The sequence below is a fragment of the Stylophora pistillata genome, chromosome 5, assembly GCF_964205215.1.
Source record: "Stylophora pistillata chromosome 5, jaStyPist1.2, whole genome shotgun sequence".
In the NCBI taxonomy this organism is placed as follows: Eukaryota; Metazoa; Cnidaria; class Anthozoa; order Scleractinia; family Pocilloporidae; genus Stylophora; species Stylophora pistillata.
This window is the reverse complement of record NC_142523.1, coordinates 38,296,721-38,316,789: the sequence shown is the minus strand read 5'-3', so window position 1 is coordinate 38,316,789 and position 20,069 is coordinate 38,296,721. Positions and strand designations below refer to the sequence as shown.

The 20,069-nt window shown below is 38.0% G+C and overlaps 1 protein-coding gene across 4 annotated transcripts; it reads right to left on the bottom strand.

Moving 5' to 3' along the window:
- Positions 1–1,072: 1,072 nt before the first annotated feature.
- LOC111344512 (uncharacterized) lies at positions 1,073–17,304 on the bottom strand. Of its 4 annotated transcripts, none has more exons than XM_088759875.1 (17): positions 17,039–17,300; positions 16,856–16,938; positions 14,843–14,875; positions 14,198–14,309; positions 13,222–13,264; positions 12,269–12,677; positions 11,658–11,899; positions 10,624–10,776; positions 8,921–9,103; positions 8,492–8,524; positions 7,169–7,273; positions 6,584–7,001; positions 5,668–5,909; positions 5,089–5,241; positions 3,808–3,975; positions 3,154–3,310; positions 1,073–2,189 (listed from the first exon to the last, which is right to left on the bottom strand). In XM_088759875.1, the coding sequence occupies exons 4-17, from the start codon at positions 14,209–14,211 to the stop codon at positions 1,960–1,962; spliced, it is 2,550 nt and encodes an 849-aa protein (XP_088616001.1). In that variant the 5' UTR covers positions 14,212–14,309; positions 14,843–14,875; positions 16,856–16,938; positions 17,039–17,300; the 3' UTR covers positions 1,073–1,959. The 4 variants fall into 4 exon arrangements, with proteins under 4 accessions (XP_088616001.1, XP_088615999.1, XP_088616000.1 ...); XM_088759873.1 differs by having other exon boundaries at positions 1,073–2,261; positions 17,039–17,297; XM_088759874.1 differs by lacking the exon at positions 8,492–8,524 and having other exon boundaries at positions 1,073–2,261; positions 17,039–17,297.
- Positions 17,305–20,069: the final 2,765 nt, after the last annotated feature.

Below are 20,069 nucleotides of genomic sequence, written 5' to 3'. Positions count from 1 at the left end.
TTGAGCCTGGGCCACCGTATTTCAAGTCCAGCACCCCAACCACCTGGCCACGCCACCTCCAACTTGAAATTCGGAGTTTAACTTCCATGAGTGACCAAGACAGAATTTACCGTTACAGTATCAATGCAAAACCAAGCAGAAAAGTAATTAGAATAGTAAAAAATATCAATTCGGGGATAATTAGTTGATGAAATACCAAATTCTCCAAACTCACATCATAAGAATTGTATGGTAGACAGTAAAGAGAATTACTTATGAGATCTGGGAATGAAGGGTTATGCCTCCCCAAGGGTGCTTATGTTGGTAAACCTGTGGGTATGTGGGCAAACCTGTGGGTAAAGACCTCCTTCACAAGGTATGGATGGCTCTAATTGCTATCAGGATTTGACATACATGTAACTTAAATGTAAACTAAATTACATGTATACTTACTTCGTAGAAACAGAAGGTCTTCACTCAACATTGAGGCAAATAAGGTTTGTTTATATTCATGATATAGAAGGATGATAGTTGATGTCCATACCTCTCAGATAGAGGTGGCAGCATCATTCAACCTTTGCACACGCAAGAATTCTTAACTCCCCATTACAACCCCAATGCACTGTCATGCAGTCAAGAAGATTATGGCAATGGACCAGAAAAGATTTATGAGGCAGTACTGTAAAAAAAAGGTGATAACCATCCTGGGACCATTGCAATTTTAGAAAAAAAAGTATAAGTTAAGGTTTGTAATTTACAGTTTGTAATTGATTAGTTGGTAAGAAAAGAAGCCGTGCACACCGAAGGTGTGGGGGGGTGGAGAGGGGGGATTGGTAAAGATTTTGTTGAATTGAAAACTCAAAAAACATCGTCAGATTGTCTAGACGTCAGGCTTGGTTTTTTTTTTGTATATTTGTTACAAAATAAAAGTTTATATCTGCCAATTAAAAAACGAGGAGCAAGGAATAGGTGAATATGTTCATGAGAATGAAATTAGGTGAAGCGGAAAATGAAATAAATTCAATTAATATTGTGTAATTAAGGCCTTTTGAAATTCAAAAGTTTGGCTGCGAAAAAAGAAGCTGACATACTATCAAAATGTTAAACACCCTTTATTACCCTCTCTTTTCAATCTACCAGTCCATTTGTAGGTAAATAATGAATAACACAGGCGAAACTCTTACTTTATGAGAACGTAGTTAACCGCAAACGACGGTTCGCCCAGCACTTTGCGATTGAGCAAAGGACAACTCCAAAAAAAAAGTGATGATAATGCTAATGATAATGATAATAGTAATAGCAATGATCATAATAAAGCAAACTGCCTAAGGCGAACAAAAACGCAAGTAACCAAGCAGCAATTGTTTTCCGTTTTCCCTTTGATTGGTCGAAAGGATGACCATAATTTTCATGATCAATCACAGATGTTGTACACAGATTTTGGACAGTCAAATGAAAGTTACTCTGTTTGCAATGCAAATTCATACACTGATTTCTACTAAGTGACTATAAATGATGTTCAAATTTATTTTTCATCATCAAAATACTTTCAGAACTTGGATAAAAAAAAAATATGATTACAATCACAGACTAATTCGGTGAGTAAAAATAACTACAGGAAAGGCTATTACACTAGGCTATCGTTATAAAAATATGATAGCACAACACGCGGTTCAAAAAAAGTCGCCAAAATAGCGTTAAAACGACCATAAGCGAGAAGGCGGCTACGGAGTAAAGGTAACAAGTCTATAAGCTGAATGTGGTATAAGTCATGCCGAAAATCACAATTAATTCTGTTTTTTCGTATTTTTTCTTACTGCATATGATTACTAAAATATTATACCTATTAAATATTGTGTTGCACATTTTTCACCAAATTTACTATGCTGAGGATTTTTTTCTGCCGATCGTGTAATTATTTAACTAAACTCTTTAAAATTACTACAAAGTAACACTGGCCTCTTTAAAATTAAAATTTTCCTACAGCTTATCATATTCCTCTAAAAGCTTGGAAACGTCCTCTCTTTTTGTAGTTTCTCTCACCACACTTGCAAACTCAGCAATTGTTAGCTGTGGGTGTTTAGCTGCCAAGTACTCCAATAGGGCTCCTGTAGGTCCGGCTTCGTGATCTTTAAAATCTGTGGTCACTGTATCTCTATCAATATCATAATGTGAACAAACATTGCGATAGTCTCCAAGGCCTGGCTTTTCTGCGTTAAGAGAGTTACATACTTTCTTTAGTATAGGCCTATTATCCAGCAGGCTTCCCAGGACTTTCGAGACTACAACATAGAGAAAAAAATGTTTAAAATCCATTTTTAACTTGTTTACTCTGTTCGCAGTGATGAAAGTAACAGATTGTCTTATACTAAGCTGAATTATGCAGGCATTTTGATTGGTTCTTTACTCATAATCTGTTGGGGGTAATGCATAGATGAGGCTACCATTATAATAATAATAATAATAATAATAATAATAATAATATAGATCAATTTCTATAGCGCATTTCCATGTAAATGCTCTTATGCGCTTTACAACACTGTGCGGGGGACTTTTCCAGACTGCCGGCGGTAGTTTACAATTAATAAAGGAGAAATTTTTTACAGATGCCCCTTCCCCCCCCTTCCCAGTAAACAGGCCAGACCACATCACAGTAATCTCGTGATGTGGGTTCTTTAACGTCCCTTGCCGAAATTAACTAATTGATAGGTGCAGGAGACGGGACCTCCGGCTTTACGTCCTATCCGAGAAGACGAAGCAATGTGAGTGAAGCGTCTTGCTTAAGGACACAACGTCAAGTCCCAGTCAGGACTTGAACCCGGGCCATCTGACCTAGAGTCCAGCGCACTGACCACTGACCACTGGACTACTCACGCCTCACGGTGATGAAAGTAACAGATTGTGACTATTCTAAGTGACTATTCTATCTGTTGATGACGCTCGAAGCCCATCAGCTAGATTTTACCATTAGCTAGATTTTGCTTTTTCATCGTAAATACAAATAAATGAATTCTTGCCGTGGGTCTGTATAGTAATGGATCACAAAGGACGAAAAAATGTGATACGAACATTAGTGAGACACTCGGAGCTTATTCGAAGTGTTCATTTGTAGAATTAAGGTACAGTTTCGCGTCATTGTGACTGAAGTAATGACGATGACGATACAGAAGATACCTTTAGGAGGTTTTGATTGTTCTTCTAAGTTGTTCGTGTCACTTTCGTCTGGCGCTGAGGACGTCGAGCATCCAGCTACACTGTTTAAGTGCGTGCGAGGGGTTGATGTCACCTGCAGGTCGCTACTCTCCTCAGTGATCTGACCTGGAGTAGGTCTCTAAAACCGAGAGAGCTAGTAAAAGTTACAAAATGGTTCATACACCTGAGAATGACATTCATGAATACTGAGCTAAACAACATCATTATTCAGAAGGGACATAGGTGGAACATAGAAAAGCCTTCTAAGTGACTATTCTATCTGTTGATGACGCTCGAAACTGGGGAAGGGAAAGTTATGAACGGGTACACATTTAAGTTTGTCTTGACTAAACGCATAGGTTAATAACTGGAGGCCATAGGGGCGAATGAAGGTAGAAGGTACCTAATAAGTAAAACATTTCTTTCGCAAGTAAATCGACTTAGAACCGGTTAAGATAAGGTCGTTAAGGGGTAGAAGGTAAGTATTGATTGTAACTCTACGGGAGATGAAAACTACCTCAGACTTAACAGACTTTGTGTGTTGTTCTTCCCTTTTTTTTTAATTTGAAAAACTGAAACCTATCTTGTCATCTAGAAAAATAAATAGATAATTTTTTTAAGTACAAACAGCATTACCTCCACAAGCTCAAAGCCAGGGCTCACACAGAATGTGTGCTCTGCTTCACGGCCTTCTTGCTTAAACTTTATATTACAAGAGAAAGCCTCGGTCCCCACTCCACCTGCAATTGGTTTTACTTGGAAATCACATGAATCTTTACTGCGAAAGCTATGGCAGAGTAACTCCTACAACAGATTACAGATTGATTAGCAAAATGCATCAGTCAGGAGTAAAGCGTTTTAATAAAATTCCCCAAAAAATAACCGGTCACTCAAAGTGCACTGCTAAGACACCGACTTTCAAAGGAAATCTGAAGGCACCATGATCTACAACTCAGAGGTTTCTCATAATCATGCAAGAGTTCGTTTTGCAATTTCGATATTTCGATCGTTATTCCTTCGCGAAAGCTCCATCGATATGCTCTGGTTGATGATCAACCGTGCATACTTTGATAGACCCATACTATCCGTTGATTAAGTTAACTATCCCTGTTGAGCAGGTCCAAATGATAAACGTCATATACTCATCAACAAACTTTGCCAAGTAGTAAAGCCACCTTTTTGTGTTCTTTTTTTTGTTCCTATTTTTTATTTCGTTTTCTCTTGTTTCCTTTTTTCTATTTCTTTCTTTCTTACTTGTTTTGTTTTTGTTTGTTTTTTTGTTCTTACGGTCTATCAGGGCGTTTGACTCCATCCCCGGATTCCATCTCTGGTCGGGACCCTTTGTTCCATTCTTGGGAAATTTACTGTCACAACTTCGTTTTTAGGAGTCACTTCGTTGCACATTTATCACATATAACTGTAATATAATCATAATGTAATAATAATAATAATAATGATGATAATAATGTAATGATAATAATAATAATGTGATAATAATAATAATAATAATGATAATAATAACAGCATAAATTGACCACTTCCCCATTGGGGCTTTTCAAGACCGATACAAACTAATTGTAAGTAAACATAATTTTCAAAAACTCCAACTGGCAAGAGGGAGACAATCTGACTTTATACAAAAAACGCTACTATAGAGTTAACTTCAAGGAAACCAAAAAAAAATCCAGCGAGAATCAGGGTGAATGCTTGAACCTAGGACCAACAGGTTACCTTTCCAGCTCCCTAACCAATCGGCTACACTGCCTTCCCTTCCATTGACAGGCTAAAATTAAACGTTTAACAGATTTGATCAAAGGGCTCGCATTTTTCAGAAACAATGCAAAGGGAGCCTCAGTTCAGGTTACTCAGAGGTCACAACTCCTAATTATACTGGCATTGCCATAACAATTTGCTCACCTTTTCGCCATCTGTCGTCGTGTCTAATTCCCAGCCTTCCTTAAGATCGTCAACTCTCACGATTATCTTTTTGCTGTTGTTGTACATTTTGAAAGGTTTCTCAATTGAAGGCCTAGACGTTTCAGTATATCGCTTTTCTTGTTTTTCCACCCTCTTGTGAAGGCAAGATATAAAGATCAGTGAAGTGTCATATCGAGCATTAGCAAGAACTGAGTCCCAGTCTCTTATTTGGTATGATGGGGAAGCGCACAAGAATAGAAATAACACCAACTTGAATTAGAAAGATTGAAACGCTAGGAGAAGATATCAAGATTCAAGAAGTGTTGCTATTTTTAAGGATAATTCGCTCACTTCCTGCCTCTAATTTCTTTCATTTTGATTTTATCATTACCATCCGGCCTTTCCATTCCCGTTTGACGTTTTTTTGTCTTTTCCTGTTGTTATTTTGTTTTTTAAAGAGCCATAATTGCCTCTGAATAGAGGAGCTGTTGTTCTTATTTGTCAACGGTGTTTTAGTTGTGTCGCCTATGTAATATTTAGAAATTTCATAAGAATTCATTGCATGCAACGATTACTCACCTTCCTAGAATTCTCGTTGTCACCGTAAACATAAAATCTCAAATAAATGAGATCGCAATTTGGATCCGGCTTGTTGGCAAAAACTCTAGCTCTCTTTCTCCTCGTTCCTCCACGGCAAAATATGCACCAGTAACAGAATTTCATGGTCATAATATGGATTGAGTCCTCTTTTGCTGTGAACCACGCCTTTGACAGATCATCTTTCTCTACTTCGTTAGGGATGTTCTCCCACTTGATGCAACCTATAATCCGGAATTGATGACTGAATCATCAGTACAGTAACAGCACAACGAACATCAGTCCCACAAACCCAAAAGGGAAGAGGATAAAAAATGTGTTGGTAAAATGAATGAGTCGGATTACTCGGCAGCAGACATACTCGAGGTTCCTGTCGGGAAGTTAAGTCCAATGAAACTGGGGTCTTGGTTTTTTCAAACGAGGAGGAACCAGATTTAACCAGAAAACGTCTGGGAGGGGGGGGGGGTGGAAGAGAAGTGAAAAAAAAAGAGTCAGCTCCATGCCCCGAACAAACTATTGTTATTACTAGAGGATGCGTTTATTATCATTATTATTACTATTATTATTATTGTTACTATTTTTATTATTACAAAATATTACAAAGAAATATGCACTTCCCGCAGTTAGCAAAGGCTAGTCGAGGCGGGCAGTGTTTAATACGTTTATTATAAAATAATAAAAGATTTATCAAAGCAAGAGATTCAAAATTCTAGACAAATTACAACTACATTAATACATGTAGGGTATGGCAAGAGAACCAAGAGTAACAAACTCCAAACTTATAATGCTTACAAAAGTTGAAAATTTCCTGAAGCTCTAAAATCTTAAATGTATTTTCTTAAATGTATTTTCATTTGAATGCAGCTGAAAATCCTTGCCCAGAGGAATTTTTCTTTACCTGGGTCAGTTCTGTAAACACTAATCCATTCCTTCTCAACTTCACCCATTTCGAGGCAATGTGGAACAATGATCTTTAAAGGCTTTGAAAGGCTAATATCATCTGGTCCACATTCAATCACAGGGGAAATGAGTGTCTCGTCAGGCCCTACAGGGATATTCTGCAACAACTTCGTTTCATCGTCGACTTCACGGAGGAAGACCAACTGGTTGTCTCCAACTGCACCGTTTCCGATAACTATCTTCACTTCAGAGTCTGGTGCGGCACTCAGTTCTCCGCCGGAACTGCTGAAATGTCCTTCCACTTGATTAATGTATTTTAATACAGGCACTGTTGGAGAGCTGTTGGGTGAACAATCACCTTCTTTGTGGTCTTTGAGACCTACTTGATCTTCACAAAGAACTGTAGTATTCGTAACCTTTATCATGGATAACAAATCATACGTAAACGGTAGTTTAGTGTGTGACCTTAAATATATTTCCAAAATATTATATGAGGCGGATAAAACTGCCGTAGTGTTTTTTTTTTAAAGACCAATTGGTGGACTCCAACCAGCACTACACCGTTTCCTACAACTATCTTCACCTCAGAGTCTGCAGAGTCAGAAGCAGGGTAAGAGTCAGGAGCGGCGCTCAGCACACCGCTGGAACTGTCGAAATATCCCTCCACTTGTGGATCTGCCTCCTTCACCTTTAGAGGAAAAATCATCTCTAACCAATTGTTCCAAGTCAAACGATAAATATAGTGTCCAATACACCGCTCAAAACAGCCTAGTCATTTTTAAAATCCCATCATAGGTTAGTTCAATCTTATCATACCTCTGAATGTACATAAGGAATGCCCGATTATATTTGAACAAATTGTGATACTTCTTTCACATTAAAGGTAGCCAAACCAATACGTGAACCCCATTTCAACCTGAAGTAATAGTTTAAAGTTTGAGAAATCCAATTTTTTTTGGCTATCCTCCTATACCTCAGACATAGGTGATGACACTTGAAACGCTGACTGCTATTAAGTATAGAATCTGAGTAAATGAGATCAATTTGGAGCTACAAGCAGGAAGATGGGGACGATATTTGTGAGCAGCTGTGGTATTTCTACTGCAATCATGTCTCACTTTAGGGAAAAGAGGACAAATTGTTCCCTAATAAATATAAGGGTCTAGCGATTTAAGAGGCGATGATTCAAAGGCAGGCGCTAAAAGAAATGCCCACTTCACCAAAAGGTGCTCTCAGTGAGGCCCTGCATATGCTGCAAAAGAATTACAATAAAAATTAAAAAGCTAAGCTAGAACTAGATAAGAATGGAAACCTAGTTCACTCGAGAATGCATGTTTAACTAAAATGCATGTTTAAGCTTAGATTTAAAGTAAGAAAGTACAGCGGTGTCACGTATATCTTGACTTAAAGAGTTCCAGTCGACGACGCTCTGATACGTAAAACGTTGTTGGCCCCTGTTTGTTCTTACGCGAGGTTAACAAAAATCGTCTTTGGAACGCGTGTTGTAATTATGAATTAAGTTATTTCTAACAAAATTAAAATCAAAGTCAGTAAGACCATTCAAACAATTAAAGATCGTTGTACAGCGATGGAAACGTCGCCTGAGATTCAATGGCTTCCAACCAAGAGAATCAAGAGCTTCGGACGCCGAGTCATGTGGATGGCGATCAAGAATTATCTTAGCAGCTTTATTTTGAAGAGTCTGAAGATTTTCCATGAGATTGAAATTGTTGTTATCACCCCAAATAATGTCACCATAATCAAACAAGGGAAGAATGAGACTATTGTAGAGAGTTAGGCGGGATTGGAGTGGTAGCATCTGCTTTACTTTAAGTGTGCGGAGGAGAATGAGTGAAAGATGCCAATACGAATTAAACACATTAAAATTGTCAGACTTGGAGCTCACCTGTATTTTACAAGGTTCATGAAGACTCTCCACCTGATTATGTTTGAAGAGACAGTTAAAACTGTTTTCTCTTTTTCTATTTCTAATATCTACACCACTATTTGCGACTAGTCTGCTAATGTGCATGTAAATGGGTGAGGAGGGTGGTATAAATTTAAGAAGATGTCGACTAACATATACGTCTATATCGGTTGGGGCGAATGTAATGTACATGTAGGAGGTTTATCATTAACAGGGAATTTTTTTGCCGGTAGTATGGCCTCTAACCAGTTTACGGGGGTTAACAGAAAAGGAGTGACGCTTGTAGCTTGGGTTCAACGGAAACATAGAGGAAAAAAGGAGATAAAAAAAGTGGTAAATTTCATTTGATCTTTTGTCTTCTTTTTTCTTTTAGTTTGATTTCTGAAACCTATTTTACTGCAAAGTTACCTTCACAGGCGTAAAGCCAGGGTTCACATAGATTATATGTTTTGCATCACTATCCTCTTGTTGGAACTTTATATTGCAACAGAATCCATTCACAAGTGGACCTTTCACTGGTTTTACTGCAAACGCACATGTATCTGGAATTTGAGAGCGAAGTCTACCGCCATAGGCTCGAGCGCAAACGACCTACAAAGGGTTACAAATTGAGTCATACAATGCATCAGTAGGGTGCAGAAAAGGATAAATATTGGGAAAACGAATTCCACAAAGAATAGGTGGTTTTCAACAAACATTATTAAGACACCTTACTTACTGCAGAGACAATTAGAAAGCCACATGACCCATAATTATATTCTTTTTAAGCAAAGTAGCTAGTTCCTAAGAAAAATGTGCCATTTCGATCGTTGGCCGTTCGATAATGCTCAAAATACTAACCTCTCTAAAATTTCCATCCAGTTTATCTTCGGTTTTACTTATTTTTATGACTATCAACCATGTATACTTTGACGGAACATCTCTAAATGATGTTATATACCCTTGTGGAGCAAGCCTAGTTTTATCTTGGTAGTTTGAGAGAGGTAAAAAAGGTCGTTTAGTGTAGACATCTGTAATTCTTTGTAAAAATGGAGTGTTACTCGCGCAGAAGTGTCACCTTGAGATCGAGGTTGTCGAGAGGAAAGTTTAAAAGTTCTCAGTCGTAAAGATTGTTTTAACCTTTTTTCAAAATATGTTGTACATATATAATGTATATGTATGTATATATTGATAGATAAAGTGTGACTTGATTTTCGTAGAACAGTGCTCAATACATAGAAGTAGAGCGAAGTATATATTGTGGGAGGAAAAAGACAAGTAAACTACAAGTTCATCCCGGGATGAACTTGTAGTTTACTTGTCTTTTTCCTCCCACAATATATATTGATAGATAAATAGATTTGATCAGAGAGGCTCACATTTTTGAAAAAAATTGATTTGAAAAATTTGAAAAAAATTCATCCTGGGATGAACTTGTAGTTTACTTGTCTTTTTCCTCCCACAATATATATTTGTATATAAGAACGATCCTTCGCAGTAAAGCACTATTTGAGCAATAGTGGAAATCAGACCTGAAAAAAATTTCAGGCCTGTACGGGATTCGAACCACTGACCTCTGCGATACTAGTGCAGCGCTCTACCAATTGAGCTAACAAGCCAACTGGGAGCAGGCCATCAAATTAATTCGATATAAACCCGTAGATGATAAATCGAACAACAACAAACATATGAAACATATGAGTGAACTGCGGTTATGAGACGTATATAAGAACGATCCTTCGCAGTAAAGCACTATTTGAGCAATAGTGATTAAGAGTTAATTTGATGGCCTGCTCCCAGTTGGCTTGTTAGCTCAATTGGTAGAGCGCTGCACTAGTATCGCAGAGGTCAGTGGTTCGAATCCCGTACAGGCCTGAAATTTTTTTCAGGTCTGATTTCCACTATTGCTCAAATAGTGCTTTACTGCGAAGGATCGTTCTTATATACGTCTCATAACCGCAGTTCACTCATATGTTTCATATGTTTGTTGTTGTACAATATATATTGATAGATAAATAGATTTGATCAGAGAGGCTCACATTTTTGAAAAAAATTGTAAAGAGAGCCTCAATTCAGGTTGTAAGAGGTCACAATGTTTAGTTATACTAGCATTACAATAACAGTTTGCTCACCTTCTCGCCATCCGTCGTCTTGTCTAATTCCCAGCCTTCCTTAAGATCCTCGAGTCTCACGATTATCTTTTTGCTGTGGTCGTACACCTTGAAGGGTTTCTCTTTTGAAGGCCTGGACGAATCAGAATACAGCTTTTCTCGATTTTCCACGCTCTGGTAAAGGAAAGAAATGTGGATCAGCGAAGTAGTGAATCGAGCATTAACAAGACTGACCACAAGTAAGATTGCTTTCTCTGAAATCTGAATTTCGAACAGACGCTCGTATTCATCTTTTGTTACACAAACGAAACAGTAACCCCGTTGATACAAGTAAACATCCCTTTACCAACACTTTTCTCACAAATGCTTGAGGTTCTTACTACACGGGGGGGGGGGGGGGGGGGGGTATAGCTACTTACCAGCACAAATTTCAGGGTAAACTATTGCTGTATCCAATTGAAAGGAGTAGAAGCATTTGGCTTATCTCAAGTGCTTGAGACTAGATGATTTATGCTATTTAGCCATAACGTTATATACTGGATATTATATATATAATATATATACTGGATATAGTGGATAGCACAGTACGTATTACTAACACTACTAAGTCCGCTTGATAGCGATTTATCCATCTCATACTTTCATCAACCCAAACCCTGGAACGCAGAAGCTAAGTCCCAATCTCTTTCTTGGTATAATGGGGAGGCGCATAAGTATAGAAAAAACATCAACTTGGATGGCTTGAGAGATTGAAACACTAGGAAAAGATTCAATTAGTACTGCAGCTTTTCGTGATAATTTACGCATTTCCTTCCTTTCTCCAATTTCTTTCATTTTGAGATATATCAGTATTAAATCCCCTTTCCTAATTCTATTTACTTTTTACTTCTTTTTTGTTTGTTTATTTGTTTGTTTGCTTGCTTATATTTTTATGGCAAGTATTACCTCTGAAAAGAGGATGCTTTTGTTCCCATTAGTCAATGGTGTTTTACTTGTGTCACCTATATTGTCTCTTAGTAATTGATAAAAATTGTTTTTATCGAAAGATTACTTACCCTCCTGGAATCCTCGTTATCACTGTAAGTATAGAATCTTAAATAGATAAGATCCGATCCGGGATTCGGCTTGTTAGCAAACACTATAGCTCTATTTCTCCTCGTTCCTCCACAGAAAAATATGCTCCAGAAACAGAATGTCATGGTTTGGATATGAATGGAGTCCTCCTGTACTGTAAACCATGCATTTGACAGATTGTTTTTCTCTAATTCGTTAGGGATTTTCTCCCACTTGATGGGACCTTTAATCAGGAGTCAAGGACAAAATCATCAGTTGAGTGACAAGATAAGGAACATCAGTTGAACTTACCGGAATGGGAAGGAGGTAAAATTAGTGTGTCGGAATAGTTGGCGGTGGACGTCCACGATATTCCCCTAAGGGTTAGAGTTGGGTTAGTAAGAGTTAAAATTGAGATCTTACTTAGTATTTGCGAAAGCAGGAAAACCAGATACACAGAGAAAACTCCTAGGAGCGTGAAGGAGAAGCAACAAAAAAAATCAATCACTTGTTGATGCATTGTTTTTAAATATATTCAGGTTTAAGAGCTTGTAAGATTTAGGTAGCTTTTGAATTCAGCTGGAAATTCTCAGCCCATAGCTCTTTCGACTACCTGGGTCAGTTCTGTAGACACTTATCCATTTTTCCTCTGCTTTACCCATATAGAGGCAATGTGGAATTATAATCTCTAGTGGCTTTGAGATGCTGATATCATGCGGTCCGCATTCAATCACAGGGGAAATGAGTGTCTCTTCAGGTCCTACGGGGATATCTCGGAGCAACTCCTTTTCATCATCGACCACACGGAAGAAGACTAACTGGCTGTCTCCAATTGCACCGTTTCCGATAACTATCTTCACGTTAGAGTCAGGAGCGGCACTCAGTTCTCCGCCGGAACTGCTGAAATATCTCTCCACTTGGGTGATATATTTTAATTCAGGTACTGTTGGAGAGCTTTTGGGAAAACAGTCGCCTTTTTTGAGACCTACTTGATCTTTCCGATGATTTGCCTTATTCGTCACCTTTGGATAACAAATCATATATAAACGGCAGTTTTGAGTATAACATTAAATATATATGTATTTCCAGAATATCATACTAGGCCGAACAAACTACCATTAGTTATTTTTTCAAAGAAAACCTTGGGTGGTTTAACTCTAACATACTTTTGATGGTTCGAAACAAAAGCTTGACAATTTTCTAATAAGCTATGATCACTTTTTAACTTTAAAGCTACCAAACCAACATTCTAGCCTCTTAAAACATCCTTAATTTTAGTTTAAGAAAGAGTTGTAAGACAAACCATTTGTTTTTCATTTCTCAATTTTCATGTTCAATTCAGAAATAAATAATGTTTGCTTCAGTACGGTGAATGTCATTCAGTGTCATAACTTGGGGATCGACAAGATCGTTTAGGAGTTAGTGGCAGGATACAGCTAAACGCCTTTTTTGGATACGTCCATAATTCTACAGGGTTGCCACTTGCGAGGAGACAACCAACTCTAAAATTATCATTTATCATCAGTCATAAGAAGGGATAAATCTAAATCTCACGCTAGGACTCACTCTAATCATCCTGACAAAATTTTTCGAAAGTGGCGTGTGACAGCTGTAAAGAAATTTCATATAGAAGGGTTAGATTAAAGGTTTTGGTTACAGAGGAAGGCCCATCGGATTTAAGCACTCCTGATTGCATATTCAATAATTACTGGGCATCGCTATTTCCATGTAGCAAACTGGCATTGTTGTTAAACCAATACTCATAGTCTTAAAATAAGTGAGGAGAATTTGCTACCTTTCTATAATCAAGAAATAGATATATTTTCTAGTGTTCTCGGATAAGGACGAAAAAACTGTAGGCCCCGTCTCCTGCAGTGTTAGGGGTAGGAGACGTTAATTTCCCACGCACGAGATTACTGTGTGGTGGATGTCCTCCCCTGGGTGGGATGGGTGGGTGTTGGCCCTGAAAAGCCCCTATGGGGAGTGTTCAATTAGCCTATGTATGTATGTCTGTATAATCAAAGTTAGATGAAGAAAAATAAGGAAACGATATTTATAATTGGATGAAACTTACATGGCGTAGATACAGCGAGTAATGATACAAACTGTAATTTTCGAGAGTATGAAAGAAGCCGCAGAATACCCAAGCTTTTCTTTTTTGCTAGAAAATGTTACGATGGACTACGTTTTGGCCTTGATGTTGCCATAGCATGCCTGTCCCTTTATAAAGACGTAATCGTTTTGGCAAAAGAGCATATAGAAGGACCAGCATGCAACCAGTGTCATAAACCTACTTAACATTTTATCTATAACTTGCATATTCATCAAAGGCATTTAGTACATTGCGACATTGATTTGAACTAAGTTCTACTTATTGAAGACTAACATAGTAATTTAGAACCGGATGGTTCGAACGAAAACTGCAAAACTTGTCAAGCTCCTTAACCAGATGTAATATTATCTTAATGTGTTAATTAGATTAGGGTTAGGCAAATAATGAACTTACAGACGATCTTTCGCTGTCTGACGACAACGAACCTACCCGCTAATAATCATGACGACAGGAATTACAGCGGAGAAAACAACCAAGAGTCCAAGCCCGATATTTAAGAGATGATTCCAAGTGTCGGAAGCTGAAGTACGATCTTTCTCTCCTGTCGCGAACGGGAGCAGTGTCAGTGAATCGTTGCAAATTAAAAGAAGGCATAGTAAAATATATACATTAATACTTTATTCTTTAGTCATCAGAGATTTTTCCATTGTCATTATAATTATTATCATTGGCATTATAATTATTATCATCATCAATATTGTCATTATCGTTTTTATTATTATTCTTTCTGTTTATTGCAAAACTTGCCATTGCTTTTCACTGCACTAGTGACGAGGAAATTTTGGACCTAGGTTTTCTTAAAAAGTACCAGAAAACAACAGGTTGCCTGAGGTTACTCAAAGTTCAAACTATCCTTAAAAAGAAACAAGCCGTTTACCAAAAGGACAAAGTCAGCTCTTTCATTCTACTCTTATTTTCTCGCCAGCATAAACCCTCTTGGTTAATTCAGCCTAAGTAAATTTCACAGTGGCTTATTTTCTCAGGTATTAGGCAAAAGTCAGAACTGAAAATATTTTAAAAGCATATTTTTTTATTTTCCTTCTAACAAGTTACATGTAAATAATTTGTACTCACCGGAGTGACTCCTTACAGGCGAAACGGCGTTAGCTGACGAGGAAAAATAGAGGTTGTGACATTAGCCAAAGATTCGCCTATATTACTAGGCAAAATATTTTAGATTCTAATTCATTGAAAAAGGAGCTGACCCCTTTGCTGAGTGAGATTGATTTACAATAGCAGCCCTGTCAGATATCTCCACAGATGCAAGATGAAAAATAAATCTAAAACGATGTGAATGGCTAAGGCCTTGGATAAACTTTGGTAATCAATTAAGTTGGATAAACTTGCCGAGTTAAGGACAATTACAAGGACATTTGAATAACTGGGTAAAATGAATGATATATCCGATAGGGCTGTGGAGTCTGGATTCTACTTGCAACTGGCATAATACGTTATAAAGGCACACATCATTTTGTAGAGTGTTGGCGCGTCAGAGTTTGCACAATTTTGGCGCACGACCACCCTTTTAAGCCCCAGAAGGTGAAGTATTAGTTTATGCTGCTCAAACTTGTTTTACTTATATCTCAGATAAGCAAGAACATATTTGATTTGCAGAAACTTGTCCAATTCATGATAAAGGTCAACGCCGGTTGGCTATTGTTAGTTATAAGTGGCAAATAAACTTTTCTATAAGACATTCGAGAAATATTTGCAACAAATCGATCCATGGCGATTCCAGCTGTTATCATTTGGAGATTTCAATGAGATGGGGCCAAAAGCTCAAATTTTTCTGCACTTAGTAAACTGATATCGAAAAGCTTCGGTCATAGGACAAAATCATAACGCTGATAGTGCATTCTGGGAAGGAACCGGGGGCTTTACGCCTCCTTGAATTTTTTGGTAGAGAGTTTAATCAGCGCAGAATCCTGAGAAAATTTGACGGGTTCTTTTTCGCAGGAAATTAGACTGGTTGACCAATTCGCAGAATCATCAATAAAGCAATAACGTAAAACCATATAAATGAGGCTGGATCGAAAAAGAAGCAATACTGCGCGCAAAAATAAATTCGGATCTATAGCATATTTACCATTTAGCACAATAAACGTGCTGCAAGAGTTAACGTTTAGTTGCGAATATCGATATCAAGTTTACTCGCAAATAGGCATGGAATAATAGGTGATAAGAGAAAGTAGCGATAAACAAAAATACTACAGTTGCAAAAATTAAGGTTCGAAAGTGCATGGTAATTGTGACGCAGATTACGCAACAAATAACGGGACAGATTATTTATCACCGAAGCGGGGGTGGAGGGAGGGGGAAGGTGAAGGATTTTGCGGGATCACATGGTTTTGAGGTGAACCAGAGGGGGGTCATCGAAGTCAACAGAGTGTAAGGGGGAGACTGTAGTAAAGTGATTGCCAAGGAACTGCCAATGTGGGGGTTGGGAGAGGGGGAGGGGGGGTCATAATAATATTAAAGGGCCTGAATGAGGATCAGGCAAATGCTATCCCGACAACAAAAATATTCTAGAGTCCCATTCCCTGTGGTAAATAACGATATGTCTCATAATCGCGTGATTAGCCATGCAAACCGACTTATAAATAGGATATGACGTACTCCTTTAGAGTGTTCGAGCGTGCTGTGCATGTTTTCATGCGGAACTCGTACAACGCGGCTGCTCTTCTCGCACGGTGAGCTGTAAAAAGAGTTGTGTTGTAAACCGCAAGTTACCACTACATTCTGTGACGGTGCGTTTTGTATGGTGAAGCCAATGTTTCTTCATTTGTCTCGCAAAGTCTCTCAAATTTCCAATTTTTGGGTGCGACCAATTTAGAACGTATTTCTGAGAATAGCAACAATCGAAGATACGATGGACAATCCTTAAAAATCGAGTCGACTTCGACTTGCAGACGATACAAGTATCCTATGAGAGTTCGTTTTCGAAGTGACACTTTAAATGTCAGCCTCTCGTTAAGTAAATGGTCCGTCACGGAGCTCATGTTTGTCGGTTCCGCCAGACAAAGAGAATTTGAAATTCGATTCTTTAATTTTAATTGGAGATGATATATTACTTAAAAATTGAAATACCTCTGTAAACGTAAATCAACAAGATGAGAAACGCCCAAATCCACACTTATCTGCCCATGCTATAACCGCTTCGAGATCAATACCTGATGTAACAAAAGTGACAGTTAACTTGTATCACTTTAGTGCAGTAAACCAACGTTAGAAGGCCGACAGCGCTAGCATATCTGCAATAAATTTACTCACCAAAACTGAACTCGTTGTATATGGATCCTAGAGGTCCCCGTAAATTTCAATATCCTGGTTAGTGTAACAACAAAGTATACCAGTTTCCCACTCATATGACAAATTATTTCAAAATATTGGGGAAAAGGCGAACAGAAACACCAAGTCGGTCAAAAAGCGGAAAAACACGGCACAGAGGCTGAAGGTATCTGCAATGCTTAGAATGATTTTTTTCTAATTATAACATGCAATATGGAACAATCTCTCTTACACACTGAGACATCCCCATTGGCTGTTTTGACCAATGTGTGAGAGCTCTTAAGGTGTTTTGTCCTTGCATATTCCAAATTATCATATGAACGTCCGCCCCACTCAAGCACTTCCAAAGAAAATCATAGTGAAAGGTGACGTGATGGGGCCAGATGGGGTCTCTTGATGAGCCGGTCCGGAAGAAGCCGTTCGGCCCTGGAACACGTAGAGTGTTTTTTGTGGTTTTCCATCGCGTTGAATTCTATCGCATCCTATCTAAGTTAAAGAAAACTTTTCGAATTTTTCGCAACATAGACAGTGGTCATATGATAAAACGCTTCAGTATTGACTGAGAGAGCTCTTTCATTCGATTGTATCCCTGCTTCGTTCGGCTCGTGCGTCATGACCACGAGACAGATATTTGCCCGTTCAGCTCTCCCACACAGTCAATAAGTGCATAATATGCTGACCTCATCATGTTAAAACTTAACCAAGTAAACGGTTAATTTTTTTTCCATTTGGACGGTTGACGGTAACATTTTGAAGGCCTTTGACGGTTTACGATTAGATTTCAGGGCTTTTGACAGATGAGGTCTATTAGGAAGATGTATTTCTGGTAGTTCAAATCAATATTAAGATTTTTTGTTTTTAACGTGAGTAATAAATGTTACGTTAGTATCTCGCACACATTTAGGATCAGTCTCTTTCGTTCGAATATTACGTTGGTACTGCTCTCGCGCAATGTTAGGATTCTCCTTCATCCGATTGTTACGTTAGCCTCTCGCACACTTTTGAATTTTCTTTCGCTGGATTTATACATAAATAACTCATGCACTCAGTTCAGAATTCTCTTCCATTCAGCTGTAACGTATGTATCTTGACAATTTGATGTTTCTCCTCATTCGATTGCTACGTTCGTATCTTGCGCACTTTTAGAATTCGCTTTCATTCAGTTGTTATTTATACATCTGGCATGTTTTTAGGATTCATCTTTTTCAATTGTTACGTTTGTATCTAGCGCACTTTTAGGATTCTCTTTCTTTAATGGTTACGTAATGTTTCTTGCACATCTGTCTCAACTGTCAACTTCAGTAATGACGACTTTATATATTTTTAGGACTTTTAGCACTTAGTCTTAAGGGTATTATAACCGTAATTTATTGTAAACTTTTCATTGTATTATGTGTAATTGTACTTTAGACTTAGATCTTAGATGGATGTCCCCGTACGCACTAGGTTTAAATATCATCGTACCGAGTAAGGTGAAAAGATATCAATTATAACCAACGATAGCGCCAGGAATGTGCGACGAACTTGCTCACCACAACGAGCAACAGTAAATCACAGCTCTTTATGTCCGTTATGTCTCCGAAATTTCCGTTATCTTGGGTACTGTAACAAAATCTTAGGCAAAAAGGCGAACGCAGACGCTAATTCGGTTAATAAAGTGTAAAAACTCGGCACAGAAGCTGAAAGCATCTGCAAAGCTGAGAATAAATTTTCTTTAATTAGAGGTTACGAGTGGGAATTATCGTTCTTTTAAGAGAGGTTATTTCTTATTAAGAAAAAAACATGCCCTCTGGCTGTTTTGACTAATGCCCTTCAGGTGTTTTGCCCTTGCATATTCCAAAATAAGCTAACCTCATCATGTAATAACTAGTCAGTTTTTAGAGGATTGGAGACAAACTTGCTCAATGATTTCAGAAACAGTCCATAAGTTTGTTTGTATCTTATTTGTTGGTTTGTTTTAATCCAAAGTATCGAAACTAAATCTACCTAAGAAGTATCTTTTCCGCAGTCTGCTTCGCCCTGCCGCGCAAAAGCAAAACAAAGAGAATTTGAGCTCTAGAGTGAAGCTCGTCTAAAAGTGGAAAAAAAGTTCTTTGTTATCTAAGATAAGAAATAACATGCCCGGCAATATATTTACCTAGTTTCGTTTTCATACTACTTGTCATGCAAGAGGGTCTTAAAGACGTTAAACATAATACGTTAAAAGGCCAAAAAAAACAACTGTTACGCCCAAAAAGTGACAAATTTGAGCCATTAGTTGTAAAATATGTGAACCGTAAAGTTCTTCTTTTAACAGTAACGAAAGTTAGTTAACTTTTAGCCGTAAAACAGGCGATATTTTAACTGCAGCCAGTATGTTATGCCTTCATACTGTTAGTCAAGCATGGATGATCAAAGCAGAGGTTTAAAAAGTCAAATTAAGCTTCAACCATTGAAGAAGGTGACAGAGGGTTTATATGTGCTGGGCAATTAAACCTAAAGTTAATGCGTGATGCGTGAATTTTACAGAAACGCGACAAAATTTGAAATTTTTTCTTTTAAATTCGTGACATGTGGAATATTGTTTAAAGCGGACAGGCGACGCGTAAATTTGTCTGATATTTGTGTGTGAAACGGAATTAGGACCCCCCCCCCTCCCTTCTTTGATTTGACAAAGCAAACTTTCAAACTTGGCTCACCATAGTAATAGCAGTGGCTTTTTCTGTAGCTTACTGGAGGCAATTGACCTTAATCTCGTTTGTGGCTAAAATGTTAAATAAAACTGAAGCCTACAGTCATGTATACAGGGTCACGGTGGATGGTAAAGGAAGAAAAATCATCCCCATGGCATTGTGTCAAACATATGTTTTTAGCTGTTTCGCCGTGCACGTTCAACACTGGAAGTTATCAAACAAATCTCATACTACAGATATAAAGGGGGCTGATGCTTTTAAATTTCAACAAAAATGATAATCTTCTGGGGATGAGTAATTGCGCTGCATACCTTGGTGAACATTCTATTTCATGAGTTTGA